The sequence below is a fragment of the Mus caroli genome, unplaced genomic scaffold, assembly GCF_978045245.1.
Source record: "Mus caroli unplaced genomic scaffold, Mus_caroli_1 scaffold_10, whole genome shotgun sequence".
In the NCBI taxonomy this organism is placed as follows: Eukaryota; Metazoa; Chordata; class Mammalia; order Rodentia; family Muridae; genus Mus; species Mus caroli.
In genome coordinates this window covers 25316305-25341593 of record NW_028227265.1, presented here as the reverse complement: position 1 = coordinate 25341593, position 25289 = coordinate 25316305, and the positions used below count along the sequence as shown (strand labels likewise).

The 25289-nt window shown below is 48.7% G+C and overlaps 1 protein-coding gene across 4 annotated transcripts; it reads right to left on the bottom strand.

Annotated features, from left to right (window-relative positions):
• Nucleotides 1-24262, bottom strand: Tk2 (thymidine kinase 2). Of its 4 annotated transcripts, none has more exons than XM_085843671.1 (10): nucleotides 24116-24262; nucleotides 23365-23402; nucleotides 17060-17134; nucleotides 15034-15087; nucleotides 12718-12807; nucleotides 12013-12086; nucleotides 4837-4925; nucleotides 4236-4315; nucleotides 2490-2590; nucleotides 1-1634 (listed from the first exon to the last, which is right to left on the bottom strand). In XM_085843671.1, the coding sequence occupies exons 1-10, from the start codon at nucleotides 24246-24248 to the stop codon at nucleotides 1631-1633; spliced, it is 738 nt and encodes a 245-aa protein (XP_085699797.1). In that variant the 5' UTR covers nucleotides 24249-24262; the 3' UTR covers nucleotides 1-1630. The 4 variants fall into 4 exon arrangements, with proteins under 4 accessions (XP_085699797.1, XP_021025309.1, XP_021025311.1 ...); XM_021169650.2 differs by having other exon boundaries at nucleotides 2490-2570; XM_021169652.3 differs by lacking the exon at nucleotides 23365-23402 and having other exon boundaries at nucleotides 2490-2570.
• Nucleotides 24263-25289: the final 1027 nt, after the last annotated feature.

Sequence of the window (25289 nt, the reverse complement as noted above, 5' to 3'; positions counted from 1 at the left end):
TTAGCTGTAGAATTTTATTGGCTAACAGAGAGAAAGAGAAACATCACATTTCTCCCCAAAACAAGTGTTCTGGTAGAGCAAAGGGCAAGTACTAGACTGTTCAGTTGCAAATTCTAACTAAAGACGCCCCCATCAGGACTGCTGGTTCAAAGTTCCTGCCTTTCTCAGGTTTATCCATTGATGGACTGCAGGTGCAGATGGACAATCTCCCTGGATGCTACTCTTCATACTACCAAAAGGGTCCAAGAATTGGTCCAAACAGAAAGGACCAAGAGCTGGACTCTTGGCCCTCTTTCTAGCTCCCAGGCAGCTAAACAGGGGAGCAGGGCTTCCCTGCAGCCCCCTCCCCAGCCCGTGCTGTGCTTCTCCAGGGTCTACAGCCATCGTTCCCCTGTACCATCTGTGTCCAGTCTTTTCCAGATGCACTCCATCCACTCCAGAATGTCAAGAGCAGCAAGGCTTTAAATGTCTTTGTTGGCAAACCATGACTTTCCACTCTCACTGTCCCAAGGAATGGTCGGCCTTTCTTGGTCACAATGGTTCAAGTAACAGCTGCAACTTCAGTGCACAGTTATGGCTAAGCAAAGCTAAGGTATTTTCTGATCCAATAGAGATGACTTCTTCATGCTCTGAGGTCCATGACATCTGCTCAGATGGAAAAACACTTCAAAGGAGTTAAGGCCACTGTCACTCTCTCTGGAGCAAGGGGACACTGCTCCTCACACAAGGACAGGAGAGAGTGATGGGGTCTTGGAAGCTCAGCTGGCTGCCCTTGGCCTCGCTCAGCAAAGGGTAAAGTGTCCAGGTCCCATAACCCCCTTTTTTCTGACACAAAATGACACGAAACTGGCAGAGTCTGGGAAGGACCTCATCATCAAGGATTCTGGCACCAAGAAAGGACACTCCAGGATTCCCCAGTGGACACCAAGGTCCAGGTGACAAAGGAATGGATAGAGGTCACAGTACCTTCATACCAGGACATCCTGGGCTCATGCCAAATAAGAGAGGCGTGCCAACAACTAGTCATGTCTGGTCTCCTTGAACTGGCCCGGTACTGAAAGATGATGGAATTCACAAACTGTCCGCTCTTCTCACAGAGGCGGGGGCTGATGCTCAGAGCAGCAGAGCTGTGGGGAACAGCTTAGGAGGAGGCAGCCCAAACCAGGTATCTGAATGGTCCCAGCTCCACAATGATCTGGCTTGACGAGTCCCCGCACCTCTCTGGGCTTCAAATCCTTGCCTGGGATGGAAGAATGCTCCCTCACCCATGAGGTGACCTGATGCAGAGGACCCAGAACAACCCCAGGGATACAGTCAGTGATTTTAACACAGGGCTTCAGCGTTAGGAAGCCACCAGGAGGGGCACCAGGAGGGATGTGTGCTGCAAGCATCTGTACTGCAGTGAAAAGACCATTGAGAAAATAGATCTGATTAGATAACAGACCCTCCTAAGAGTAGATTCTTCCAAATGCTCCTAGCAGCTAACCTGGCCCTGGCTGGGTTGTTACTGGTGCTGTCTTGTAGATCACTCAGTCCTAGGGTCCATGCTTCCAGTTCTCTGGAGTTAATATCCGGGCCCGGTTTTGTTCAAAGAGTTCTAACATTTTCTCCAAGTTGTGGTCAGCCTCAATCACCTGGAAATAAAACAAACAGGTCACAGGCTGCACTAGCCATCTCCATCCCCACTGGGGAGGCAAGAGGCTGAGAGGCCAAGAGAGTCAGAACCACACACTCTGGCTCCAGGGCAACTGACACTCTCAACCAGATTTCCACATCCCACCAACAATGCCTTTTCTTTTCACCGAGACAGGAGTTGGGGCTCTGCTGGGGGCTAAACCTGGGGACTCCAAGGTCTAGACAAGTTCTCTGCCACTCTGCCATTTTCCCAGCCCCCTCAGGTTTGCTTTTCACAGTGAAGGAAAAAATAAACTCTGAAAGTTCCCACAGTGACGTGTCCCTTATCACCTGTCTCTTAGCACCAGGATGTCTCTGTGGCCTACAGCCCAAGGGCATTAAAAAAAAAAGCCCAAGATCACCTGCTGGATGTGAGACAGCCTCAAGTAGCGCCTGCCTGCCTGAGGAAATTCAGGAAGAGCACACTGGGGCACAAGACACACAGTAGGACATATGGATAGGTAGGACACACCAGCACTCCTACATTGGCCTGCAGCTCGGAGGCAGCAGGAGCGTGGCACTTTTACACCTCAGCAGCTCCTGAGGTACCACTGTGTGACAACTAAGGACAACCACTGAGATGCCTTCAGAAGATACCCAGTCACCTAACTATGACGATGGGCTCCGTGTCACCCACTAAAGAACGGAAACCATCACCCCCAAAGGTCCAAATGCAAACCCAGGTCCAGAGTAACTGAGCACTTCTTTGTGGTGATGCTAAGTCCGACACGTTACTAAAATAACTAGCCTCCTCAAGTCTGAGTCCCTCTGAGTCTCTGTCCAGGTGACATTCTCTGGGAGGGACAGTGACTTACCAGAACAGGGGCTGCAGCTGGGAAGAGGCTCCCGTTGACCAGCCACTCCTCATAGAGGCGGTGAATAGCATGGAGGTATTCCTGCCATGGAAACACAAGGGCTGTGGGGAGGGTCTCACAGGGACAGGGTGGGGCAGAATTCTCAAGGACTATTAGGAAGTGACATGAACAGCCTGCCTGTGGAACCAGCCGGTGATTTAAATGGTCAGTGCATCCGCAACCACCCACTGGTCCTCCCCCAGCCAAGTCTAACCGCACACCTCCCAACCTGGCTGCTCTCATTTCCTGCCACTTCTCCTAGGAGACCCAGGTCCACCATGGGTCAATGACAGGTGTTCCTGGACTGATCAACCCTTTCCTCTTACTAAACCCTCCCTGCAGAGCACTTGAGACTGCCAGGCCATAAGGACTTCTCCCGTGGAAAGCCCGGTGTGGCAGACGCACCCTCCCCCCCTCCCCCACCCTCGCCATTGTTACCGCCACTCTGGGAAGCCCTGAGCACACGCACTCTCAGGCACTCAGCCAGCAACATTCTGCCCTCCATCCCAGAAGCTGGCCCACAAACCATGCTGCTGCCCTCTTACCCACCACTGAACTCCCCCTGGTACTAGGAGCCAAGCTTGTCCTAAAGACCTTGGCAACCCCTTGGATAACAGCTTGGAAGGATTCCAGACATGGCATTTCTAAATGCCAAGCCTCATTACAGCACAGCCCACAATGCTCCATCCTCTATCACTCCTGTCTTTGAAATTTCAAACAAAGTGCCCAGAGCAAGGCCTAGGCCTTCATGGCTGGGATGTCTTTTGTTAGTCGAGGACAAAACCTGGCTGAGCTTTACGGATCAGACCGGTCTTTCAGGTCTCATCTTTTTTCTTTTTTTTTTTTTTTTTTTTTTTTTTTTTGGTTTTTCGAGACAGGGTTTCTCTGTGTAGCCCTGCCATTCCTGGAACTCACTCTGTAGACCAGGCTGGCCTCAAACTCAGAAATCTGCCTGCCTCTGCCTCCCAAGTACTGGGATTAAAGGCGTGCGCCACCTCATCTTAAATTCAGAGCACCATGATGTCCCAAAAGAGCCTGCCCCTATCTATCCTTCAAGGACAACTGTGCACATAAAGTACTCACACTCAGTCCAGTATTAACTAAGCAACTGCTAGGTGCTAGGCCCCAGGACACATGTTGAAGACAGAAGAAATAAGACCAAAATCTAAAAGTGTTTATGGTGTAAAGAGAAATGGGAACAAACTCTGTCAATATACTGTTCTGAGGGTTATCACCATAGGCGGCCTAGGGGCAATGTAAGGAAGGCCAGGGAAGTGACATCACAGCTGAAGAGAAAAGAAGCTACTATGCAAACGCACATTTGTCTAAGTCCATGGGGTGTGAGAGCATGCATGTGCGTGTGTGAAGACAAGCTACTGTACAGAACAAATGAGTATATACACAGTGGGTGTGTGGGTGGGTGTGCCTGTACATGTATTGTGTGTGTGAGTGTGTACGTGTAGTGTGTGTGTGTGTGTGTGTGTGTGTGTATGTGTGTGTGTGTGTACATGGAGGTGCAGAGGCCTGAGTCAGGAAACACAGGAAGTAAAGTGGCCCTGGGACCCACAAGGACTCCAAAGCCATAGAGGAAGCCTGAGCTGCCTCAGTCGTACTTCCTGGGTTTTGCTCCAGATGAGCGTGATAGTGTCATGGTGGGGGAGGGGAGAGGGCTGGCAGGATGAGGTAGAGGTGGCTCTGGTCTCTTACCATCGGAATGACTTTCTCCTCTTCCCGGCACCTCATCTTTAATCTCTGGTAGCAGATTTCGGGAGTGGTTCGCAGATAAACTGAGAAGTAAAACCACAAGCGACTGAGCGCTGTGCTCCTGGTGTGGAAGCAGACAAGGGCAGCACAGGGCTGGGGTGGAGCGTGCAGGAGCCTCACCAAGCCTGCTCAGTCTGTGGGACCAACAGGATTCCTGACCCTCAGGCCCCAATCCCCTTTCTTGTCCTCAGCCCCACAGTATCATCATGAAGCTTAAAGGAATTCCATTCTTAGACAGGGTCTGGCAAGCCATTGGCTTTAGCCACTACTCAACTTCTGTCCCTCCCACACAATACTGAAAAGCCATCAAAACAGAACAAATGGGAGCCCCTAGAAGTAGATGACCCAGAAGATGGAAGTTTAAGGAACTTCCAGAGTTCCTTCATGGGCAGAAGAACCCCCTAAATGCTGCCTGCCTTGGGGAGCTGTGATAGAGAAGGCATCACAGGTGACAAGTGTCCCTGCCTGCTGTCAATCCAAGGTGGAACCTCCCAAGTATACCCCAGCTGTGCCCAGGGTAGGGGACAGAGAGAGACTGTCTTACCTATCAGATCAACAGAGACATCAATGTTCCTGACGATCCAGTCAAACCACTCAGACAGAATCGCATAGTCAACCTCGGGCATCTTCCCACTGCAATCAGAGGTCAAAGGTTTGTATTCACCCATGTGCTGTGTCATTCCCCCAAAGGACTAAGGGGTGGCTTTTGTTTGAAAGGGCAGCACCAAGAGCATGTTGCATAGTGTGGTCCACAGATGATGCCCACGTGGTACTGCCAGGACCCTGAGCATCTGTCTGTCTGACCTTCCACCACTAGGAGATGGGAGCTGGCCATGGCAGTGACGGATGGAGACTACTTTGGAATGAACTCCAAGGAGACAAAAGCATCTTAGTTTGCCCTCTACTCGTGGAGACATCATTCAAGTTGGGAGTGGATCGGCCAATCATTTTCACTTCTAGAACTCATTCTCTGTGAAAATGCTCATGGATGCTTGCCATGCACCATTGTTCAGCATTGTGAGAAATGAAGTCTTGATCTATCTCTGCAGCAAAAGCACACAGTAGCTGAAGGATGATGTAGGAAAGTCATATGCAGACAGGGAAAAGGCTCTGTACTTGATGCTGCTCAATGGATACAGGAGGTTAAATTGTATGCATATGCCTCAACCACACAAAAAACATATGTCCACATTTGAAAAGAGATACACAGAAATGCTCGCAGGGCTTCTCTCTGAGCTGCAGACTGTAGACTTTTCCTCCTTGGCTCTTTACTTTTTAAACTTGAGCAAAGTACCAGTGCTCGGAACAAGAGTGAGGCGGCACTATTACACAGTTTAAATATTAAGACTAAAAAAGCAATGCTGGGAAGAAGGCTCAGGAAATAAGAGTGCCGGCTCTGCAAGCATTAGTGCCTGAGTTCAAGTCCCCATAGGAAAGAAAAAAAAAAAAAAAAAAAAAGCCAGGCATGGCCCTGTGCCTCTAAACCCAGCCCTGTAGTGCTGGGACAGATAGAGCTCCCAGACCAGCAAGTCTAACCAAAAGCAAGCTTTGGTTCAGTCAAGGACTCTGTCTCAGAGAAGAAGGTATAAATGTAATAGAGCAGGGACTGTGTCCTTATCTGGACTCCACACTTGTGTATAATGAGCACACATACATGCTGGGTTCTATAAGCAAGCAGGCTGAGCAAGCCACTGGGAGCAAGCCAGTAAGCAGCACCCCTCCATGGCCTCTGCATCAGCTCCTGCTTCCAGGTTCCTGCCCTGCTTAAGTTTCTGCCTGTTCTAACTGCTTTTGATGCTGAGCTGATCCATGGAACTGTGAGTGAAATACTTTCTTCCCCAAACTGCTATGGGTCATGGTGTTCATTAAGCAATAGTAACCCTGACCAAAACACAAAGAGTCCAATTCAACTCCTTAGCTGAGCCACGGACAGTCCTACTGTTCACCATACTTTGTACCATGTTTCTATTTAGTTCAGTTGAAAGTACCTGATGCTCAAAAAAACAAATCAAAGGCTGGTTGTAGTGGCACCTGCTTGTAATCCTAGCACTTAGGAGGCTGAGGCAGGAGGATCTCATGATTGACACCAATCATGTTCCAGATTAGCCTAGGCTACACAATGACACACTCTTTCAAACAAATTAAGACAGAAACCTGATACTTAAATACACTGTTTCCTGTTCTAGCCCTGTGTTCCAGCTGAGCCTTGCCCTCAGTCCCACCTGCTCTCCACTGCATTTGTTGTCCTCCCTGAGGGGCTAACCTGGATCCCTGTGTTTCTGTGGCCTGGCCTCCTGGTTCTGGTTCTGGGTGGGAAGGTGGGGAGGACCTGCCCATTGTTCGCATGTGCCAGGTGAGTCAACGCCATGTTCCCAGCTGCGCCCACTCCATTCTTCTACCCCTGACCTTAGGAAAGGAAGACCAAGCAGTCTTGTAAAACCTTTGCTCAATTCCTCAGCCACAGAGCTTACTACACAACTGCCTGTGTGGCTTCTTTAGCCATAACGCTTCTGTGCCACCTTTAGCTCTGCATCGCAGCCCAGTGCACACAGCTCAGTTCCTGTTTCTGAGGACAGCATGAGGGCTGACCTTCCTCTTCAGCAATCCGCACAAAGCTCTCGGACTGCTAGTGGTGTGACTGTGCTCACTCTGCCTTCCTACCTCACCGGAAGAGGTGTGTCTCTCCTTGGCAGTTACTTGTTCAAGATCCCAAAGTCAAAAACACGGAGAAATTTTGCTTTGAGGAAATGTAGAACACCAATTCATGTCTGTGGGCTTCTCCAGAAACCCAGACTTTCAATTAGATTGCAAAGCCAGGCCCCCACCTCCAGATCCTCAGCAAAGGGTCTAGGGATCCCTGGGGAAAAGATGAACCTGGCACTGCCAGGTCAGCCATGACTAGACCCCTGTCTATGAAAGGGCTCTCCACCACTGCACATTAGCAAGCTGTGGGCATCCCAGGAAGTGGGGAAGCATACCAGTGCCCAGCTGAGCTTCCACAGGTAAGAACCAAGACATTTTCATCCAAATACAGGCTAAGGATACCTCTACAGCTAGTTCTGCACTACAGAACTACAGAGCTTTCAGGCGGGAAACAACAAGTTGACAGTTCATATACATGTTTGTCATAACTCTATTTTATCCACCATGAGAACCTGGCGTGTATTTCAAGCCCTAAAGAGCAAATAAAGATATTCAGATAGCTATCAAGGGTGATGTATGCTGGTCACTGATGCCCAAACTGCTTAACACAGAACACATTGACAGTTTATTTAGTGGTGTTTTTTCAAAACAGAGTTTTTCTGTGTGGCCCTGGCTGTCCTGGAACTCACTCGGTAGACCAGGGTGACTTCAAACTCAGAGATCCACCTGCGTCTGCCTCCAGAGTGCTGGGATTAAAGGCATTTTTGCCTTGACAGTTTTGTTTTGTTTTGTTTTGTTTTTAAGAAAAGCTGGGTACCTATCCAATTGCCAGCCTGAATAAATACGTTTCCCTCCCTGCTTTAGGGTGCTGGGATCCATCCTCCATCTTGCTGTCACCCAAGACACGCTTCTGCCCCCAAGTCCCTAATAAACTGCAATTTGCACAGTCCTGGATCTATCAGCCTCTTTGTTTTTTCAGCACCTTTTACCTTTGGTGACTAATTCTCATAGAGCAGGATGAGATGGGAACAGGAGACAGAAAGCTCTAGACAATCTCCTCTTTCTATAGCACCCCCTGTGATACCCCGGTGCACTGGGCATGCTGGAGTTACGAGGAGAGTGACCGTATAAGAACCCCAAACTCCCTTCTCCCATTGGTCCTCTGAAGCTCTGATCGAAACCCTTTTCACTGTCAAAACAGAAAGCCTTTGGCTGACAGCTGCTCCACTCTACACCTGGACAGAAACCTGGGACTCTTTACCACAGAACTGTAAAAACCCAACCAGCAAAACCTCAGGTCCCACGTGTGAAACCTCAGGAACCCACAGGCTGAGTGCAACACAGAGGAAACCCTGCACCATAAACCCTCAATCCAAGGACAACTCTCAGAGCTCAGTCTTGTTCCCAGGACAGAAGGCCGGGCCTCCCCGGCAGGAAAAGGGCTAAGGCATAGGGATGCAGGAACCCCTGTAGTGGCTGCCCTCTGGTGGACCTCATTTACATCACAGTCCTCAACCAGAAGGTGCCTGATAAACATGGAGAGCCCTGGGTGGCCTCAGTACAAGAGGACTTGCTCAGTATGGTAATGGAGGGCATGAGTAAAGCCAGTGTGGAGAGAGGCGGGGCTTCAGTGGTGCCTGAGGGGTGACCTGAATAAGAGAAATCGGAGCCTCTCACTATTCCGCACACCTTGCTTGCCCCACTAGCAAGATGTAGATAATTATCCCTTGACTTGAACTGTTTGCTACTTCCACCTAGGAAATGGAGTTAGCTGTGTGCATAGCTTTAGTCTGAGAGGATCCAATGCCTGCCTTATTCTGACCTCCATGGGCACTAGGCACAGACACACACACACACACACACACACACACACACACACACACACACACACACACACGAGAAGGACTGAGGCAGAACCATAAGGACAGCTGTGATGGGAGGGAGGGGTCTGGGAAGCTAGGAACATTCTGTACAAGTGTCAGGACTGCCTAAGAAGTCAGGGCAGGAAGAGGTAGTAAGAATCAAGCACTGACTGTGAGCATCCACTTCTGTGTTTGCTAGGCCCCGGCATAGTCTCACAAGAGACAGCTATATCAGGGTCCTTTCAGCAAAATCTTGCTAGTGTAGTGTTTGGAAGCTGATTATGGGGTGGATCCCTGGATATGGCAGTCTCTAGATGGTCCATTCTTTCGTCACAGCTCCAAACTTTGTCTCTGTAACTCCTTCCATGGGTGTTTTGTTCCCAAATTCTAAGAAGGGGCACAGTGTCCACACTTTGGTCTTCTTTCTTCTTGAGTTTCATGCGTTTAGCAAATTGTATCTTATATCTTGGGTATCCTAAGTTTTGGGCTAATATCCACTTATCAGTGAGTACATATTCTGTGAGTTCCTTTGTGATTGTGTTACCTCACTCAGGATGATGCCCTCCAGGTCCATCCATTTGGCTAGGAATTTCATAAATTCATTCTTTTTAATAGCTGAGTAGTACTCCATTGTGTAAATGTACCACATTTTCTGTATCCATTCCTCTGTTGAGGGGCATCTGGGTTCTTTCCAGCTTCTGGCTATTATAAATAAGGCTGCTATGAACATAGTGGAGCATGCATGTGTCCTTCTTACCGGTTGGAACATCTTCTGGATGTATGCCCAGGAGAAGTATTCCTATTGGATGGATCACAGAGCCCCCAACGGAGGAGCTAGAGAAAGTACCCAAGGAGCTAAAGGAATCTGCAACCCTATAGGTAGAACAACATTATGAACTAACCAGTACCCCAGAGCTCTTAACTATAGCTGCATATGTATCAAAAGATGGCCTAGTTGGCCATCACTGGAAAGAAAGGCCCATTGGACACACAAACTTTATATGCCCCAGTACAGGGGAACGCCAGGGCCAAAAAAAATGGGAATGGGTGGGTAGGGGAGTGGGGGGGAGGGTATGGGGGACTTTTGGGATAGCATTGGAAATGTAATTGAGGAAAATACGTAATAAAAAAATATTAAAAAAAAAAAGAATGGAGCACTGACAAGGACATGGGGACAAGATACATGGCTATGAAGATGGAAACAGCTCAGAAAAGGCTGAAACTTCAGACCTTAGTCTGCAACCTGTTTCCTCTAAGACCCTCCCAAATCATCAATAACCTGAGCACAGACATTAGGCCCTGCCCACACTGGAGCCCTAAGTACGGGTGGGCACCTGAAGCCTTCCAACTGTCTAGATAACTGAGGACAGAAGCTACACACAGCATACGCACGGGGCAGACTAACTGCTCTACGCATCCCAAATCTCCATCTTCCCATAAGCTTGCATTGTGCCATGGACGCCCTTGGCCCTCTTGCCTGCCATCCCTGGACATGGGACCAATGGGATGTGGGCAAGGGCGGAACAACAAATGTAAGCATGCCGCTGTGTGTCCACTGGGACTTTTGCCCTATGCCACACACATGAGATGACAAGGCCTATGCTTGCTTCTGGTCCCAGAGGGGATTACAGTTGAGAGGAAGAGAAATGAGTTGCCTGGATCACCTGGGTCAAGTCCATTCTAGTCCAGCCCACTCCCAGGCATTTTACTAAGCCCAGCCAAGGTAAAAGGAGCCACTTGGCTGACCTCCCAAACTGACCTGGCAATAAAGGAAGGTGGCTGTCACTAGTGGGTTGGTGGTTGTTACACAACATTATAAAGCAACCGAAGCTCGTCAATACTGTTGGTAGTCCGTATCTGTAAGGTGACTAGGCAACTAACTCCACCAGCAATAGTTTAGGGTGGGGGAGACAGCTCTGATGGTAAAGTATTTGTGCTACCATGGGGAGCTGAGTTCAGCTGCCAAATCCCATGTAAATGCACGGGCATGAGGCTATCTGCTTGCGATGTCAGCACTGAGATTTAGAAACAGGCAGATCCCTGAGGTATGCTGGCCAGTCAGCCTAGCCTAGAAGTGATAACTAAGAAGTGAGCAACCCTGTCTCAAAAAGCACAATGGAGGGCTGGAGAGATGGCGCAGGGATTTGCTACTATCTCAAAGGACCTGGGTTCAGGTCCTAGCACCCGCATGGCTCACAACCATCTGTAACTCCAGTTCCAGGTAATCTAATAGCCTCTTCTGTCCTCCATGAACACACCTGAAACACATACATATGTAAGCACACTCATACCCATACAACTAAACAAACCTAAAGAAAAAAATAATTAAAGTAATATAGATACTTCCTGAGAACCAGCACCCAAGGTTGTCCTTTGGCCTCCACATGCCTACACACCCACACCTCTGTACTCACACCTACACACCCACACCTATATACCCACATCTACACACCCACACCTACACACCCACACCTACACACCCACACCTACACACCCACATCTACACACCCACATCTACACACCCACACATACACACCCACACCTACACACCCACACCTACACACCCACACCTACATACCCACACCTATGTACTCACACCTACACACCCACGCCTACATACCCACACCTACACACCCACACCTACACACCCACACCTCTGTACTTACACCTACACACCCACACCTACACACCCACATCTACACACCCACACCTACACACCCACACCTCTGTACTCACACGTACACACCCACATCTACATACCCACGCCTACACACCCACATCTACACACCCATACCTACACACCCACATCTACACACCCACACCTACACACCCACACCTACACACCCACATCTACACACCCACACCTACACACCCACACCTCTGTACTCACACGTACACACCCACATCTACATACCCACGCCTACACACCCACATCTACACACCCATACCTACACACCCACATCTACACACCCACACCTACACACCCACATCTACACACCCACACCTACACACCCACATCTACACACCCACACCTACATACCCACACCTATGTACTCACACCTACACACCCACACCTACATACCCACACCTATGCACTCACACCTACATGCCCACACCCACCTACACCTACACACACACACATATACATATATATATACACATACACACATACACAAAATCAGTTAATAAATGATGGGCTATACAAGCTACAGTACCTTCTATACAGGTTTTCTACAAAAATGTATCTTGCGCTGTAAATTGACCTTTCCATCAACCGTACAGGTGACATCTAAAGGAATGGAAAAAGGGATTTACTCTCACGCGAGGAGGAAGGTACAGGAAGCCCTAAAGAACTTGCCCCAGCCCTCTCACGAGTCCCTTCCATCTTTGCTGGACAGAGACTGTGAGGGAGGACAACAGGACAACAGAAGCCAAATCTGCCATGAGACTCACTGTGTGTCTCTCTCCACCCTGACCTGAGCCATCCTGAAGTTTAGAGGACAGAGGACAGTAAAGGCAGCCATGTGGGGGCCCAGGGCTGCCAGCAGCCCCACAGTACCTCTCACAGGAGAAGGGAGACTCACTAGGATATGGAACACATTGGCAAAACTGCCCCGCTGACACAGTCTGGTGAATGGAGCCCTGAGCCAGGAACGTGGGTGTCTGAAGCAGAGCCCCAAAAGGCTAGGGTTGGGGAGGCACTGCCTGCTGAAACTGAAAAGTTCTCTGGCCAACAGGGAAGAGGCTGCACATCACCTTTCTGCAAGTTGCTCACACCCTCCATGGATCATTTTTCCCTTCGTCTACAACGCCCTTTTGGAGAGCAGGAGGGACCTGCCCAGCTGACAGGCCCAAAGGGACATTTAGTGAGATGAATCTGAAGGATGTTTGCAAGGTTGAAAGTGAGACCTTCAACATACCTGAGGGCGCGTGTGCTGGTCCAGCATGGTGAGCTGCACGTACGTCTGCAGTGTGAGGCCCCATCGGCTGGCATCATGGTACATGAGGCTCTGCAGGGGGAAAGCAAAGGACTTTGTGTCCAAGTGGCAAGTGCAAGCAGGACCCAGGTCTAGAAATCCGTGAAAGCCATTTCAGGAAACCACAGGGGCAGGGCTGAGGCCAGAGATGTACTCAGGACAGTTGTAGGACTCTCAGAGTAGGTGGACAGAGACAGATGTGAACACAACTATAAGAGAGCCCACTAACAGCCAGACCAGGATGTGCTGCCTGAGGAAAAGGCACTCAGACACTCATAGTTGGCCTTTAAGTTTCCCTGTGGTCTGTTCTCTATCCAGCAGCCAAAATGAGCTTGCTAACATCTCCCGTCTAGGGACTTTGCATTGGGTTCAAATCAAATCTAAACCCCCATCTGAACCACAGGCCCTGGAAACCCACCTTCATCCGCTTGTCTCTTACCCTTCTTTCTCTGGCCAATCAGCTTCCAGGCACACAAGCTTCCTTAGTGTTCTGCAAGCATGCCAAGCAGGCCCCCACCTCAGGGCCCTGGCACCTGCCTCTTTTCCTCCAGGTGCCTGCAGTGCCCCCTCCCTCACGTGTGGGTTTCTGACAAATGTCGCCTTCATAGAGATGCATTCTCCTACCTACCCTGATAAGATAGAGGCCAGCCCTCAATCTTCTGTCACCTACAGATAAAAGCACTTCCTGCTGCCATCTGCTCTCTAGCAATCTTTTGCTTCTCTCTCTAGGGTGTATGTGTGCATATGCACGTGCGCGCACGCACACAGACGTGTGTGTGTGTGTGTGTGTGTGTGTGTGTGAGTAAACAACCAGAATGGTCAGGAACTTGGGGTTTTCCTGCCTCATCTTTCACGGGTGGAAAGATCACAGGCATGTGACAGGATGCCAGCTTCCTTTCTGCACTTCTGCACTCGGTGCTCAGCACTGAGAACTAAAGGCTTTCCTAGTTATGGGTCAAAGAAAATCTCAGCAAAGTCAGAAGCTGGATGACTGAGGAAACAGGCGACTTTCTGCATCACAGAGCCAGCGTAGTGAGCCAATAACTGTCACACAAGCATCAGTCTTGTGTTTCCAACCAGCAGAAAGGAGTGGAAATATATCTGCTGATGGTGACGATGACGATGATGATAAAGAGATGGTAAGGATAACACTTGTTATGCGACCTTCTGAGACTGTACTTCTGGTCTGTGAAGTGCCTCCTTTAGTCTCAGACATCTAAAACTACCCTTGTCTTACTTGATATCAAGCCTTGAGTTCTCTCTGGCTTCTAGAAAGTATAAAGGGCAATGGGTTATCTGTTTTACCAAAAGATGGTTGACAATCCATCTTCTTCCACATGCACACAGTGAGATTCCTGTCACAGCTCTGTGCGATTCCTATTTTAAAACTGTAAGCTTCTGTCTTATCTAACTAGCATCCTTTCACCTGCTGTAGCTCTCCTCACAGCTCTCGTCACCCACCACCACATTCTAATACCTGTCTCTTTCATCTCCATAGTGGATATTAGGGCCAGGAGACCAGAGGCTTTATTAAATTGCTCAGTGTCCTAGAGTGTGGAGCAGTGTTGGCCACATAGAAGGTATGTAATAAATCCTGAGTGAGTGAGCAAGTGGATACTAAAGCCTACGTAATGCAGCTGGGTTCCAGCAGACACAGTGCTGTCTGCTGTAGGCCTGAGTCTAATGAACTCCACATGTGGTATTGCCAAAGCACTGCGAGGCACAGCTAAACCTACATGACCAGTTTTCTTAGCTGAGAAATACTAAGCACCCCATACCATAGCATGGGAGCCAAGGACCACAGTCCCTTTCTTCATCCCTTCTGGTAGCATCTGCTTTCTATCAGTCTTTGTTCAAGCAGGCAGCACAAAGCCTTCAGAGTGTAGGAGGGAGAAGGCTCATGCACATTACAGTCCCTTGCTCTCTAGCCCCACCTTGGCAAGGAACATAGGTAGCTTCAGAGTAAACCACAGGGATCCATTCTTAGGTAATGTGAAGCCCAAACCCAAATCAGAGGCTCATCGAGAAACCTGTTGACCTGGAATAAGGGCCAAGGAAAGCCAAGCCACTTGGAACCTTAGAGACAGCTGACGGGAGGTTCCTGGGCTTCGTGCAAACCCACCCAGGCCTCAGAAATCCCTGGCTCGACATTCCCCTTTCCTCTGAATGAGCTAGAACAATGGGGACAGACTGGCTGTGCTGCGCACTCCTAGGCACTCACAGGGTAGCTGGCATTTGTGCAAGAGACAAACTACTCACCAGAGGGTTATGGCCATGGACATTTCTCCACTTGAGCACAGGCTCCATTAACACCTGGAAGGAGAGCAAACGTGTGACAGCATGCCAAATCTAGAATACAGGCAGGCAAGCACTACAGACCAAGGGTGGGATGAACCCTCTGAACGGCCACAGCTCCTTCTAGGTGGGGAAGTCCTTTCTGTGACTGACTGCAAACTGGCTCAGTCTAGAGGGGAATAGGCTTGGTGAAGCCAACCAAGCTCTTCACAGCTTGGAGACAAACATGGAAAGCATCCCTGAAGCTCCACAGCCTTTGCTGGGCCTGGCCCCTACACACACTACTTGATAGGTGAGGACTCTCCTCAGAGGTAGATCCAATTGCATGAACACAGAAATTGACATACAAGATGAAATTCGTTAGCAAGATTGGCTCTACTATTATGGAGGCCAAGACCTCTGTGTCATGACAGGTTGTCTCCAGCTTGGGTCCCAGGCTGCCAATTTACATATTGGTCTTCTCCAGAAACACCCTCTAAACGTGTATAGAGGTAATGCTTCGTCAGCCCCCCAGGCACAGGACTGCCTCCTTGTTCCTGGGGGTATGTTGCAAGATCCCCAGTGGATGCCTGAAGCTTCAGGTACAACAAGCCTAACACATGCCATGCTATTTTTTCCCTATGCTAGACAGCAGGATGGCTTACATGGACGGGATGAGATCTCTTTGGGTACATCATACAACAATGCATCATTTAAATACATCCCAGAGTTTCTACTTAATACTTTAGATCCTGGTTGACCTCGGGTAACTGAAACCACACTGAGTGGGGGAGGCTGCTGCAGTCTTTAATTCTGGCAAGCTGCCACCTAAAATTAACTATCACACCATATAAATTCTATAAGCCAGTTATCCTTTGCTTCCTCACCTCAGCAGAGATAACAGTGCTTACCTCAGAGGGTTGTTAAGCAGATAAGCATGGAATCAATTAGAGAGGCCATAAACACTTAACACGGTGCTTTGGATAATTTTAGCTCCTGCTGTGGCTACTGTTGCTAACTGGCCCCAAGGTCTACAGTGAGGATATAAGCACTTTTCAAGTTCTGTTCAGAGGGTCACCACTCAAGGCAGGTCGCTGATGATCCATGAGACATCATCCGACACTGACAGCCAACATTAACTGCCATGAGAGGTCACAGCACCAAATCTGCAGAGGAGATGTACCTGGAGGGAGACGGGCCAGAGCTCCCAAGTATTCTTGCCCAATGGAGTCACACACTCAATTTTCCCAGCAACAAGTTGTGACAACACATGTCAAGTGCTGTCTACCAAGGAAGGTGACAGAGGCCTGGAAGCTCAGGGGTTGCATAACTACACAGGCTATCACTGCCTGGCACATTCCAAAACCTCAGCTCCCCAAGAAGCAAGCAGTTGTTCAGGATGATCCATACTGTTTGCATCAGCAGCCCCCACACAGAAAGCTCCCTTCTCAGACAGGAATGGTGGGAGCTCCCTCTCTCCACTCCCCCTGAACCTGTGTTGTACATGTACCACTGAATACAGGGGCCACAAGCCACATGCAGCCACGATGACCTTGAAGTTTGACCACAGATGGGCCTCCTCACTTGAAAAGAGGCTGAGCTGAAGTGCATTACTGATCTACTGGACTGAATGTATACTGCCTTGGCAGCATGGTATAGTCAAACAAAATCCAGAGTTGAGAAATCATGCCTTGGGCATTATCTGAGAGTCCAAACTGAGAAAGCTGTAAACACTAACTGAACTCCAGGCCCCAGGGATTGAGTATCAAACAATAATGTGAACAGTCCATTCATTACTTTAATACTGACTTCATGTTGACATGTTAACATCAGGGCTGTCTTACAGAGCTCCCCCTGCTTCACTCCACGAGGCTTTAAAGGCACCGGATCAGGCGTGGAACTCACTGGCAGCTAGCATCAGCCTTCTGCTGGACAGGGGTCTCTGTGCCCAGTGTAACTTACTCCACTGAGGTGTTTCAGGTTCCTGCAAACCCCACTGTAAGAGCCTTACCTCGACGTCTGTTGTATTGGAGAAGAACTCCAGGCATGTCGTCTTCCCACTTGCAATATTGCCCTCAATACAAACCTGGCAGAAGACAAATGTACATTAGGCATAGAGATAAAGCACCCGGGGAACACGACAGAACTAGGCTCAGGTGAATAGCCAGGTTCTTAGTTCAGGCCAGGACTTTGAGTGGTAAGCTAAAACCCTACCTCAGGAATCCCCCAAGGCCCCCACACAGTAAGAGCATCCCTCATGCCGAACCCTCTGACAAACCCATGTGATCCATCCACACCTGACCCAGTCCCTCTTGTTCTTGTTTTAAACAATAAGCTAGGGGTCAAACCCAGAGCCTCATACACACCAATCAAGCTATGAGCCTCATACACACCAATCAAGCTATCTGCCACTGGACTACATCCTCAGCCCAAACCAACACACCCTTCTCCCTGCCACCTATGTCACCTAAACTGCACACCACTTGTCTGCCCAGTCAAGTTCTGAGCCCTTCCCTAGACCCACCCTTCACACTGTTGTGTGTTAGCTATAAAAGTGTCCCATTTCCTTAACCTGACTTTTATCGATGGCTTTGAGACTAAAAATCACGTGCATGCCGTCTAGGATCCAACCTGCTGACTTGTACAGAGAAGCCCTCAGTCGATATTTTGGTTTTAGCTCCAGCAGATCACGACAGGTACACAGTTCAATCTAAGATAAGTTGCTCCTTCAGAACCTTCTTACACATCCTCTGGGTCACACAGAAAAGTGCCTACCCTATCATACAGCAAGTAGCCTGCTGCCGGAAGTTACCACCAATATGTGGCGATTTGACAAGGCAGTAAACCAGGCAGGTGGGTTAAGTTTACACCCAGGCCCAACAGGCTCCTTCTTATGACAGGTGGTGCTTGTCACATTCCACACATAACACCTATCACACCTCACCACAGCCAATATAAAACTCTCCCTACCAAGTATACCATTGATTGGCACCGAAGACCTCCAGTTCTGAACTTAGCAAGTGCCCAGAATGGACAGTGACACTTCCCACAGATACAAGGCCATCCTCCAATCCCAGGTCCCTGCCAGTTCATATGATAGAACCCAGAGTAAATACAAAAATGAACCCAAAGGAGATAGTGAAGAGCAAGCAGCAGCCCTGTGGGGCACTACTGGGCCTTTTGTGGCAGCTCCTTCCTGAAGACTATCTTCTTTCATGGGAAGACAACATGTCTGGAGGTCTCCAATACAGCACCCAGAAGGAGCTCAAGCTGGACGTCACTCTGCAGCTGATATTTCTTTCTCGTTCACTACAAGGACCTCATTGCTGTTCAGACTGTTCACTTGCCCCCTACCCGCACACCATGAAATCCTCAAGAGATGGTAAGTGTAGACTTCAAATGTGCCCAGCCAGCATCCCACCCTCTTCTCACCCCTCATCCTACAGCAAGCAACATCTAAATCGGAACACAAGAGGAAAATGGAATAGCCTGGAAAAGGAAGGCTTCTAATTTTTTTTTCTTTTTTAATGAGGATTCACTATGTAACCCAGCTGGCCTGGAACTTGTAATTACAGGCATACACCACGACACCCAGCCCAAATCCTTCTTTTGTAAGTATACATGTGTGGATACATATATGCACTCATGTGTATGCATGTAGAAACAGACTCCAGGATTCTCCCTCTAGCATTCTCAACCTTGTCACGTACTTTGGTTGAGTCAGTTTGACATAGCGAAAGCTGGGAAGCTGACCGATGAAGCAATGGGTTTCAAAAGGAACTCTCTTCCTGAAGTCTGACATTCTTCTCCCCTAATTTTTATAAATCATAATATCAATCCTCCACTCACCGCTAGTCTGTTGTGTGGATTCACGTGCACTCTGTTACCTTATTGTAATGCCTTTTAAGATTGTATTCTAACATAGCTAAAGCCTTCTCCCAGTGTTCTGAGATCCAGATAGCAACAAGGAGTTTAACCTATTCAGTAACCAATTAAGCAGCTATCTGCAGAAAGAGACTGGAATTCTCACTGAGATAGAAATTCTTATTACAGACTATATTCCGTGCCAACAGCAAATTAAGTTACTATACTGATAAATGGGAATTCTCCAGACATAGATAAGAATTAACAAGGCCTAAAAGTCCTTGACACTACTTTATTCCTGAGGCCAGGAAAGAGTTAATACCCCTCTAGCCCAATTAACTCTAAAGTGTCCGACCCAGGCAGGTGCTAATCTCTAAGATAAACATAGTCCTTTTGAAGTCACTCCTCTTGCATCTGGAGGGATGCTGATCCCCAGCGTAAACTTTGCAGTCACTCCCTTTGCACCTGGGAAACTTCAATGTACCGTATCTGTTATGTTTTACTATTGATGATATTCGCTGTATTATAATTAGTCTAAGCTGGACCAGAAAATTACATTCAGATTCAACACCTCTCTTGCGTGTCTGTTTCTGTCTGTCACTCCGCCGTCCTCTCTAGAGAACTGTTTTATGCAGGCACGGGACCCAGAGGGTCTGCGGCACAACCTTATTTTGGGGGCTAGCCTGGGACTCTCCTGTCTCTGCTGAGGCTATCCTGGGACTCTCCTGTCTCTGCTTCCCCACACAGGGATGACAGGCACATGTGGCTTTTCATGCAAGGGCTGGGGATCTAAACTCGGGTCCCCATGCTTATGCGACAAGCATTTTACCCACTGAGCCATCCCCACCAGCCTCTGCCTGACGTCTAAAAATGTTTTATGAGGGTTGTCTGCCCATAGAAATTTAAGTCATCACATACGTATCACCCACAAGCTCAATGCAAAGGCAGCACCATTGCCTTCTGACAGTTCCCCACCTAGACTTTTCTCAGATTTGAGTCTTTCAATTGCTTGAAGTCCTACTATGAGCCTAGCACATCATATGGAAAGTCTGGTCCCAGCCTCGACAGTGTTCACAGTAAATGTGAGGGTAACAAAGAAAGTAACAGATTACAGAGATAGGAGGCTGTGCTGCTGTAGGACGCAGGCAGCTTGGCCCAAAGTTCTGTGTCTGTGCCGAGGCTCAGCCCACTCTCCCCCAGAAGCAGAGTCCCATCTCCAGCCACTGTAACTGACACGGGTGAGCATCTTTCTCTGGTGCTGGGAATGGAACTTACCTGATGCTTGCTAAACACACACTACCGACGGAAATCCACCCACTCTCATTTTCACTTTTTAGTTATTTAGAGACAGAGGTGGGCTGGAGAGATGGCTCAGCGGTTAAGAGCACTAGCTGCTCTTCCACAGGTCATGAGTTCAATTCCCAGCAACCACATGGTGGCTCACAACCATCTGCCATCTGTAATTGGATTCGATGTCCTCTTCTGTCTGAAGATAGTTACAGTATACTCATATAAATAAAGTAAATAAGTCTTTTATTTATGAGGGGTTGGGGAAAGAATGTGAGTGTCTTGCTGTTGCCCAGGCTAACTTCAAATTCTCCAACCTCTCACCTCAGTCTCCTCAATGCTGGTATTACAGGCCTGTACCACCATACCCAACTCTACACCTTTCTTTTTAAGTAACATTTAATATATCAAAAAAAGGAAGTTAAACATTCTCGTTGTATAGGTGGTCTCTGTGAGTTCAAGGCCAGCCAGGACACAGTTGAGACCCTGTCAGGGGAGGAGCAATACAATAGTAATGTTCACCCGTAACCCTACAGAACTGCCAATCAATTTGGATGTTTAATGAAAACCAAGGACAAACAAGTAGCATTTCTCCTACTCCTAGAGGGAGACCTCTATACTCCTCTGTACCTCTCAGCTTACCCCACGGGTCTCCTGCTGCGATCCTCTACCATCTCACCCCGAAAGGCAAATCGGACCACAGTGCATGGCAGTGCTATGATCTGAATGCATCCCCTAAAGTTCACAAGCTGGAAACTTAGTCCCCGGTACAACAGTGTTGAGAGATTAGACCTTGAAGAGAGATTGTGTGAACTCCGCTATCAAGAGTGACTTGTGGGGGTTAGAGAGATGGCTCAGTGGTTAAGAGCACTGGCTGCTCTTCTAGAGGTCCTGAGTTCAATTCCCAGCAACCACATGGTGGCTCACAACCATCTGTAATGGGATCTGATGCCCTCTTCTGGCATGCAGGTGTACATGCAAATAGAGAAGTCATACATAAAGAATGACTTGTGGAGGTGCATTCAGGAGTAGTATTGAGGAGGTAGGGCAGTTATCAGTGGACGAGTTCCTGATTTAAAAAAAAAGGCATGATCTGTGGAGTGGGTCTTCTCTTCTCTTCTCTTCTCTTCTCTTCTCTTCTCTTCTCTTCCATGGGATGAAGCACATACACAGCCTCCAGCAGACATCAGTCCTTCAACCTTGAACTTCCCAGCCTCCAGAAACATGAGCCAAATCAATTTCTACTCCTCAAAGGCTACATGACACACCCACTAATGCCAGCACTTGGGAGGTGGAAGCAGGAGGATCTCTGTGATTTCCAATTCAGACAGGGCTACAAGGTGACAGTGAGACCCTGTCTCGAAAACTTAAAATAAACTAGTAAAAATTACACAGTTTATGGTGAAGTCCTTTGGTGACTCTGCCGTTGGCATCTAGCCCAGTTTCTCTGAACACTCCCAAGCCTCCACTATCTAAGGACAGACTATAAAGCCAGACTACAGCTCTCTCTACATTCTTACAACTACAGTCCCCTCTCCTCTACCTCTCAGGGGGCATCGAAGCTTCCCAAGGTTGTGCACAGTCCTGAGTTCCCTCCTCAAAGCCCCAGGCTCACGAACTGCTTTCTAGATTCACCAGTGTCCTTTTTACTCTCCCCTCTGTCAAGTTACCGTGCCCAATGCTAGTGGCTTTGTTCTCAAGTCCTATGGTTCCAGCCCAGCGCCTCCCACACAGAAATGAACTTAAATTGCTATCAGACCAGGCTCCACACTACCACTTTCTACAAACTGCTACTGGGCACCCAGGGGTGTATCAGACCATATCCAGACAGCATTCAGAACAGGTCCAAGACTTGGCAAGTTTAGCTCAACAATTACAAATACAATTCTATGTCACTAGCCATCCATATTTTCTTTCTCTCATTCATTCATTCATATTTATTTATTTTGGTTTTTTAAGACAGGATTTCTTTGTGTAGCTCTGGCTGTCCTAGAAATCCCTCTGTAGACCAGACTGGTCTCCTGCCTCCCGAGTGCTGGGATCAAAGGCCTGTGCCACCACCACCTTCCTCCTCTAATTTTTTAGATGTATTTTATATGTATAAATGGTTTGCCTGCTTGAACGTCTGTGCTCCAGTGTATGCCTGGTGTCCATGAAGACCAGCAGAGGTGGGGTCAGATCCTTTGGAATTGGAATTAAACAGTTTGTGGGCTGTTGTGTGTGTGCTAGGAACAAAAACCCGAATCTTCTGTAAAATCAACAAGAGCTCTTAACTGTTGAGCCATTTCTCCAGCCTTGAAAACCAAGCCTCCTCTCCCTGTGATGTCTGTCACTCCTGCTTCCCAGGGATATGTCTTTCTCCTGACTACCCCCACTCCCCCCCCCCAGAAGTAGTACAGGGGGTACACCTTCCACCCTCCAGAGGCACCAAGGTGCTCCAGCTGCCTTCCCCCCAGCCATTCGAGCTACAGGCTTTCAGCTCCCTTACAGAAACGGGCCCTGACCACTGGGAGTGACACACAACTGAAATCCCAGTGTTCAGGAGGGATTGAAGCAGAAGGGTCACAAGTTTGAGGCCAGCCTGGGGTGAGATGATCTCAAAGGAAGAAACTGAACCCTTGGGCTAGTGGTAACCAAAATATTGCTGCAACATTTAAACCTGTCCAAACTGCACTTCCTTTGACCTCACAGCCCCATCCCCCAGAGCCTGCCTACCAAGCACCTCCTGACTGAGGCCACCCTGAGGACCCTCGTGGATTCTCTGGTCTCCACTAGACAGCAGAAGGAAGTGAGAAGCACACTTTCCCCCACATCTGGGCGGGGCAATCGGCAATGAAGCAAACAGATGCAATTTAAGCCGTTTAGATGGCTCAGTGTCAGCATCTTCGGCAGTTCACAAACACCTGAACAAGAGTACTTACTACCTGAATGCGGCTCGAGGCCCCACTCCCACCTGTACACACAAGAAATGGCTAACGGTGATGGAATCTGGGGAGAGGACCCGGGCCACAAGAAGGAAGAGAGATTTGTAATTGTATCCCTGGATATCGTCTTGGGTTTGTTTTTTCACTGTGTGCACCATTGTTTTCGTTCTCCGCTTCAAAAAACAAAACCAAACAAAACGGAAGAAATTACGCTGGAGGAGGCATGCAAAGAGAAACTTACCACTGCTTTTTTCTCCTTATCATTTTCTCTATCTTTATCTAAAAAAAGGAAAGGAAATCGATGTTTCAATTATTCACTCTGCTCTGTGCTGACCTGATAAATGACCACACAGTCATTGCGTATGCTTGCTCCCTGGCTTACAAAAAATGTTTGCCATTCTTGGGACCCTCTACAGTTCGGTCCGTAGGTGTCGCTGTACAGTGGCAGGCTGGGTCCAGGCCCATGTGTGGTACATTCTACTTTCCGCTTCACCTGGATTGTGTGCTTAGGATCTTCACAGCGCATCCAGGGATAACCTACACTCTGAGATATTCCAAGGGTTGGGACCCAGGCTGTCTAGGCCAAGACTGGCAACACTACCAATCCACCTGACAGCAGCAGCCCGAGGCCAATGAAAGCTATGTCACCTGGCTTCCATTTCAGAAGAGAAAGATCCGCACTGCCAGCAAGAGGAGAAAGTCGGAAGCCTGAACCGGCACCCTAGGTCCGCAGGCACCTGCATCCACTAAGAGCTGATTAAATACAGCTCGTGCCCCAACTAGCCACTCCCAAGCCTAAAGAATCTGACAAAAAAAAATAAAAATTAAAAAAAAAAAAAAAATGGGCCGAGAAGCCGCGTTTGGGCCCCACCAAGTGCCGATTCTGACAGTTCATTAGGGCCCCACAGTCTCCAGACCCTTCCTGGGGACTAGCAGGTGAGGGGGCGGGGTTCAGTGTGGCCCCTACGAGGTGGCACAAAAGCACTAGTTACCCGGAGGCCAGGCGCGGCGAGGTGCCCACAGCGGCCCGGCGCCGGAATCGAGGCTCCCGGGGCTCCCGGAGCTCCCCGGGCCCACGCTACGCAGCGACCGGGCAGCCCAACTACGCAGCGACCGCAGCAGCATAGCCCCTGGCTGATGTGCAAGTCCTACTTCCTTCCGGTGCGTCCTGGAGCCCCGCCCCACCCCTTGTCCGGCCCCGCCTCTTAAGGGGTCCGCTAGTATTTCTCCTTCTAGGCTACTCCGAAGAGATTCAAAGTGAGGATTTCCCCGCTTACAGACCGCAGAATGGCCCTGACCCAAGCAGATTTAGAGAATGGATGGCATAATAATGCCGGGGGCTGCTTAGTATATCCGATTACTTCCTTGGTTGCCGGCTCCATCCACACCTCGCACCGCCTACTCAGGATGTCCTGTATTTTCCTTCGAAAATACTCTACAAGTAGACCTTGTCAACTTGGGGACATTTTCCAAGCTTGTCCTTGGGCTTCAAAGGGCCCTCCTAGGTTTAATCCCCATCATCACAAAAACCAGTGTAAGGGACACAGGCCATGAAAGCCATTATTCCCAAATGTCACAGTCTTTGACATTTTCAACGTTCGGATTTTAATGTCCCTCGGGAAAGCATAACGAATATCACCCCTGAATGAACAAAAAAAGGGATAAGAAAAAAAAAGCATGTAAGGCCCACTTGTAAAGCAGGTAGCAGATGTTGCCGCCTTGACTGTATATGGGCAGTTACAATGCGTGTAGAGAAGATTTCCACTTCTTCCAGGTGGCAAGATGCTGGCAGTCATCTTGGGCAGGAAGAAGAAAGACATTTTCAGGGTTGTGTTTTACTCTTTTGGATCTGTAACATAAAGCCATCACCCTACCAGGACTTCCTGTTTATTTGCTAGGCACCTAGCAAAGGCAAATAAAATCTCCAAATTCAAAGTCGACAGTTGTGTGTGTGTGTGTGTGTGTGTGTGTGTGTGAGGGAGAGAGAGAGAGAGAGAGAGAGAGAGAGAGAGAGAGAGAGCGTCTTGGGGTGAGATTGTTGGTAACTGTTGATCAGATTCAGCCAAATGAACAGATCTTAGATGGGCAGGATCCAAAGAGATCTAAATGGACTGGGGTTGTGGGCTAGTTAATTCTTATCAAGGCAACACAAACTAAAAACACCTC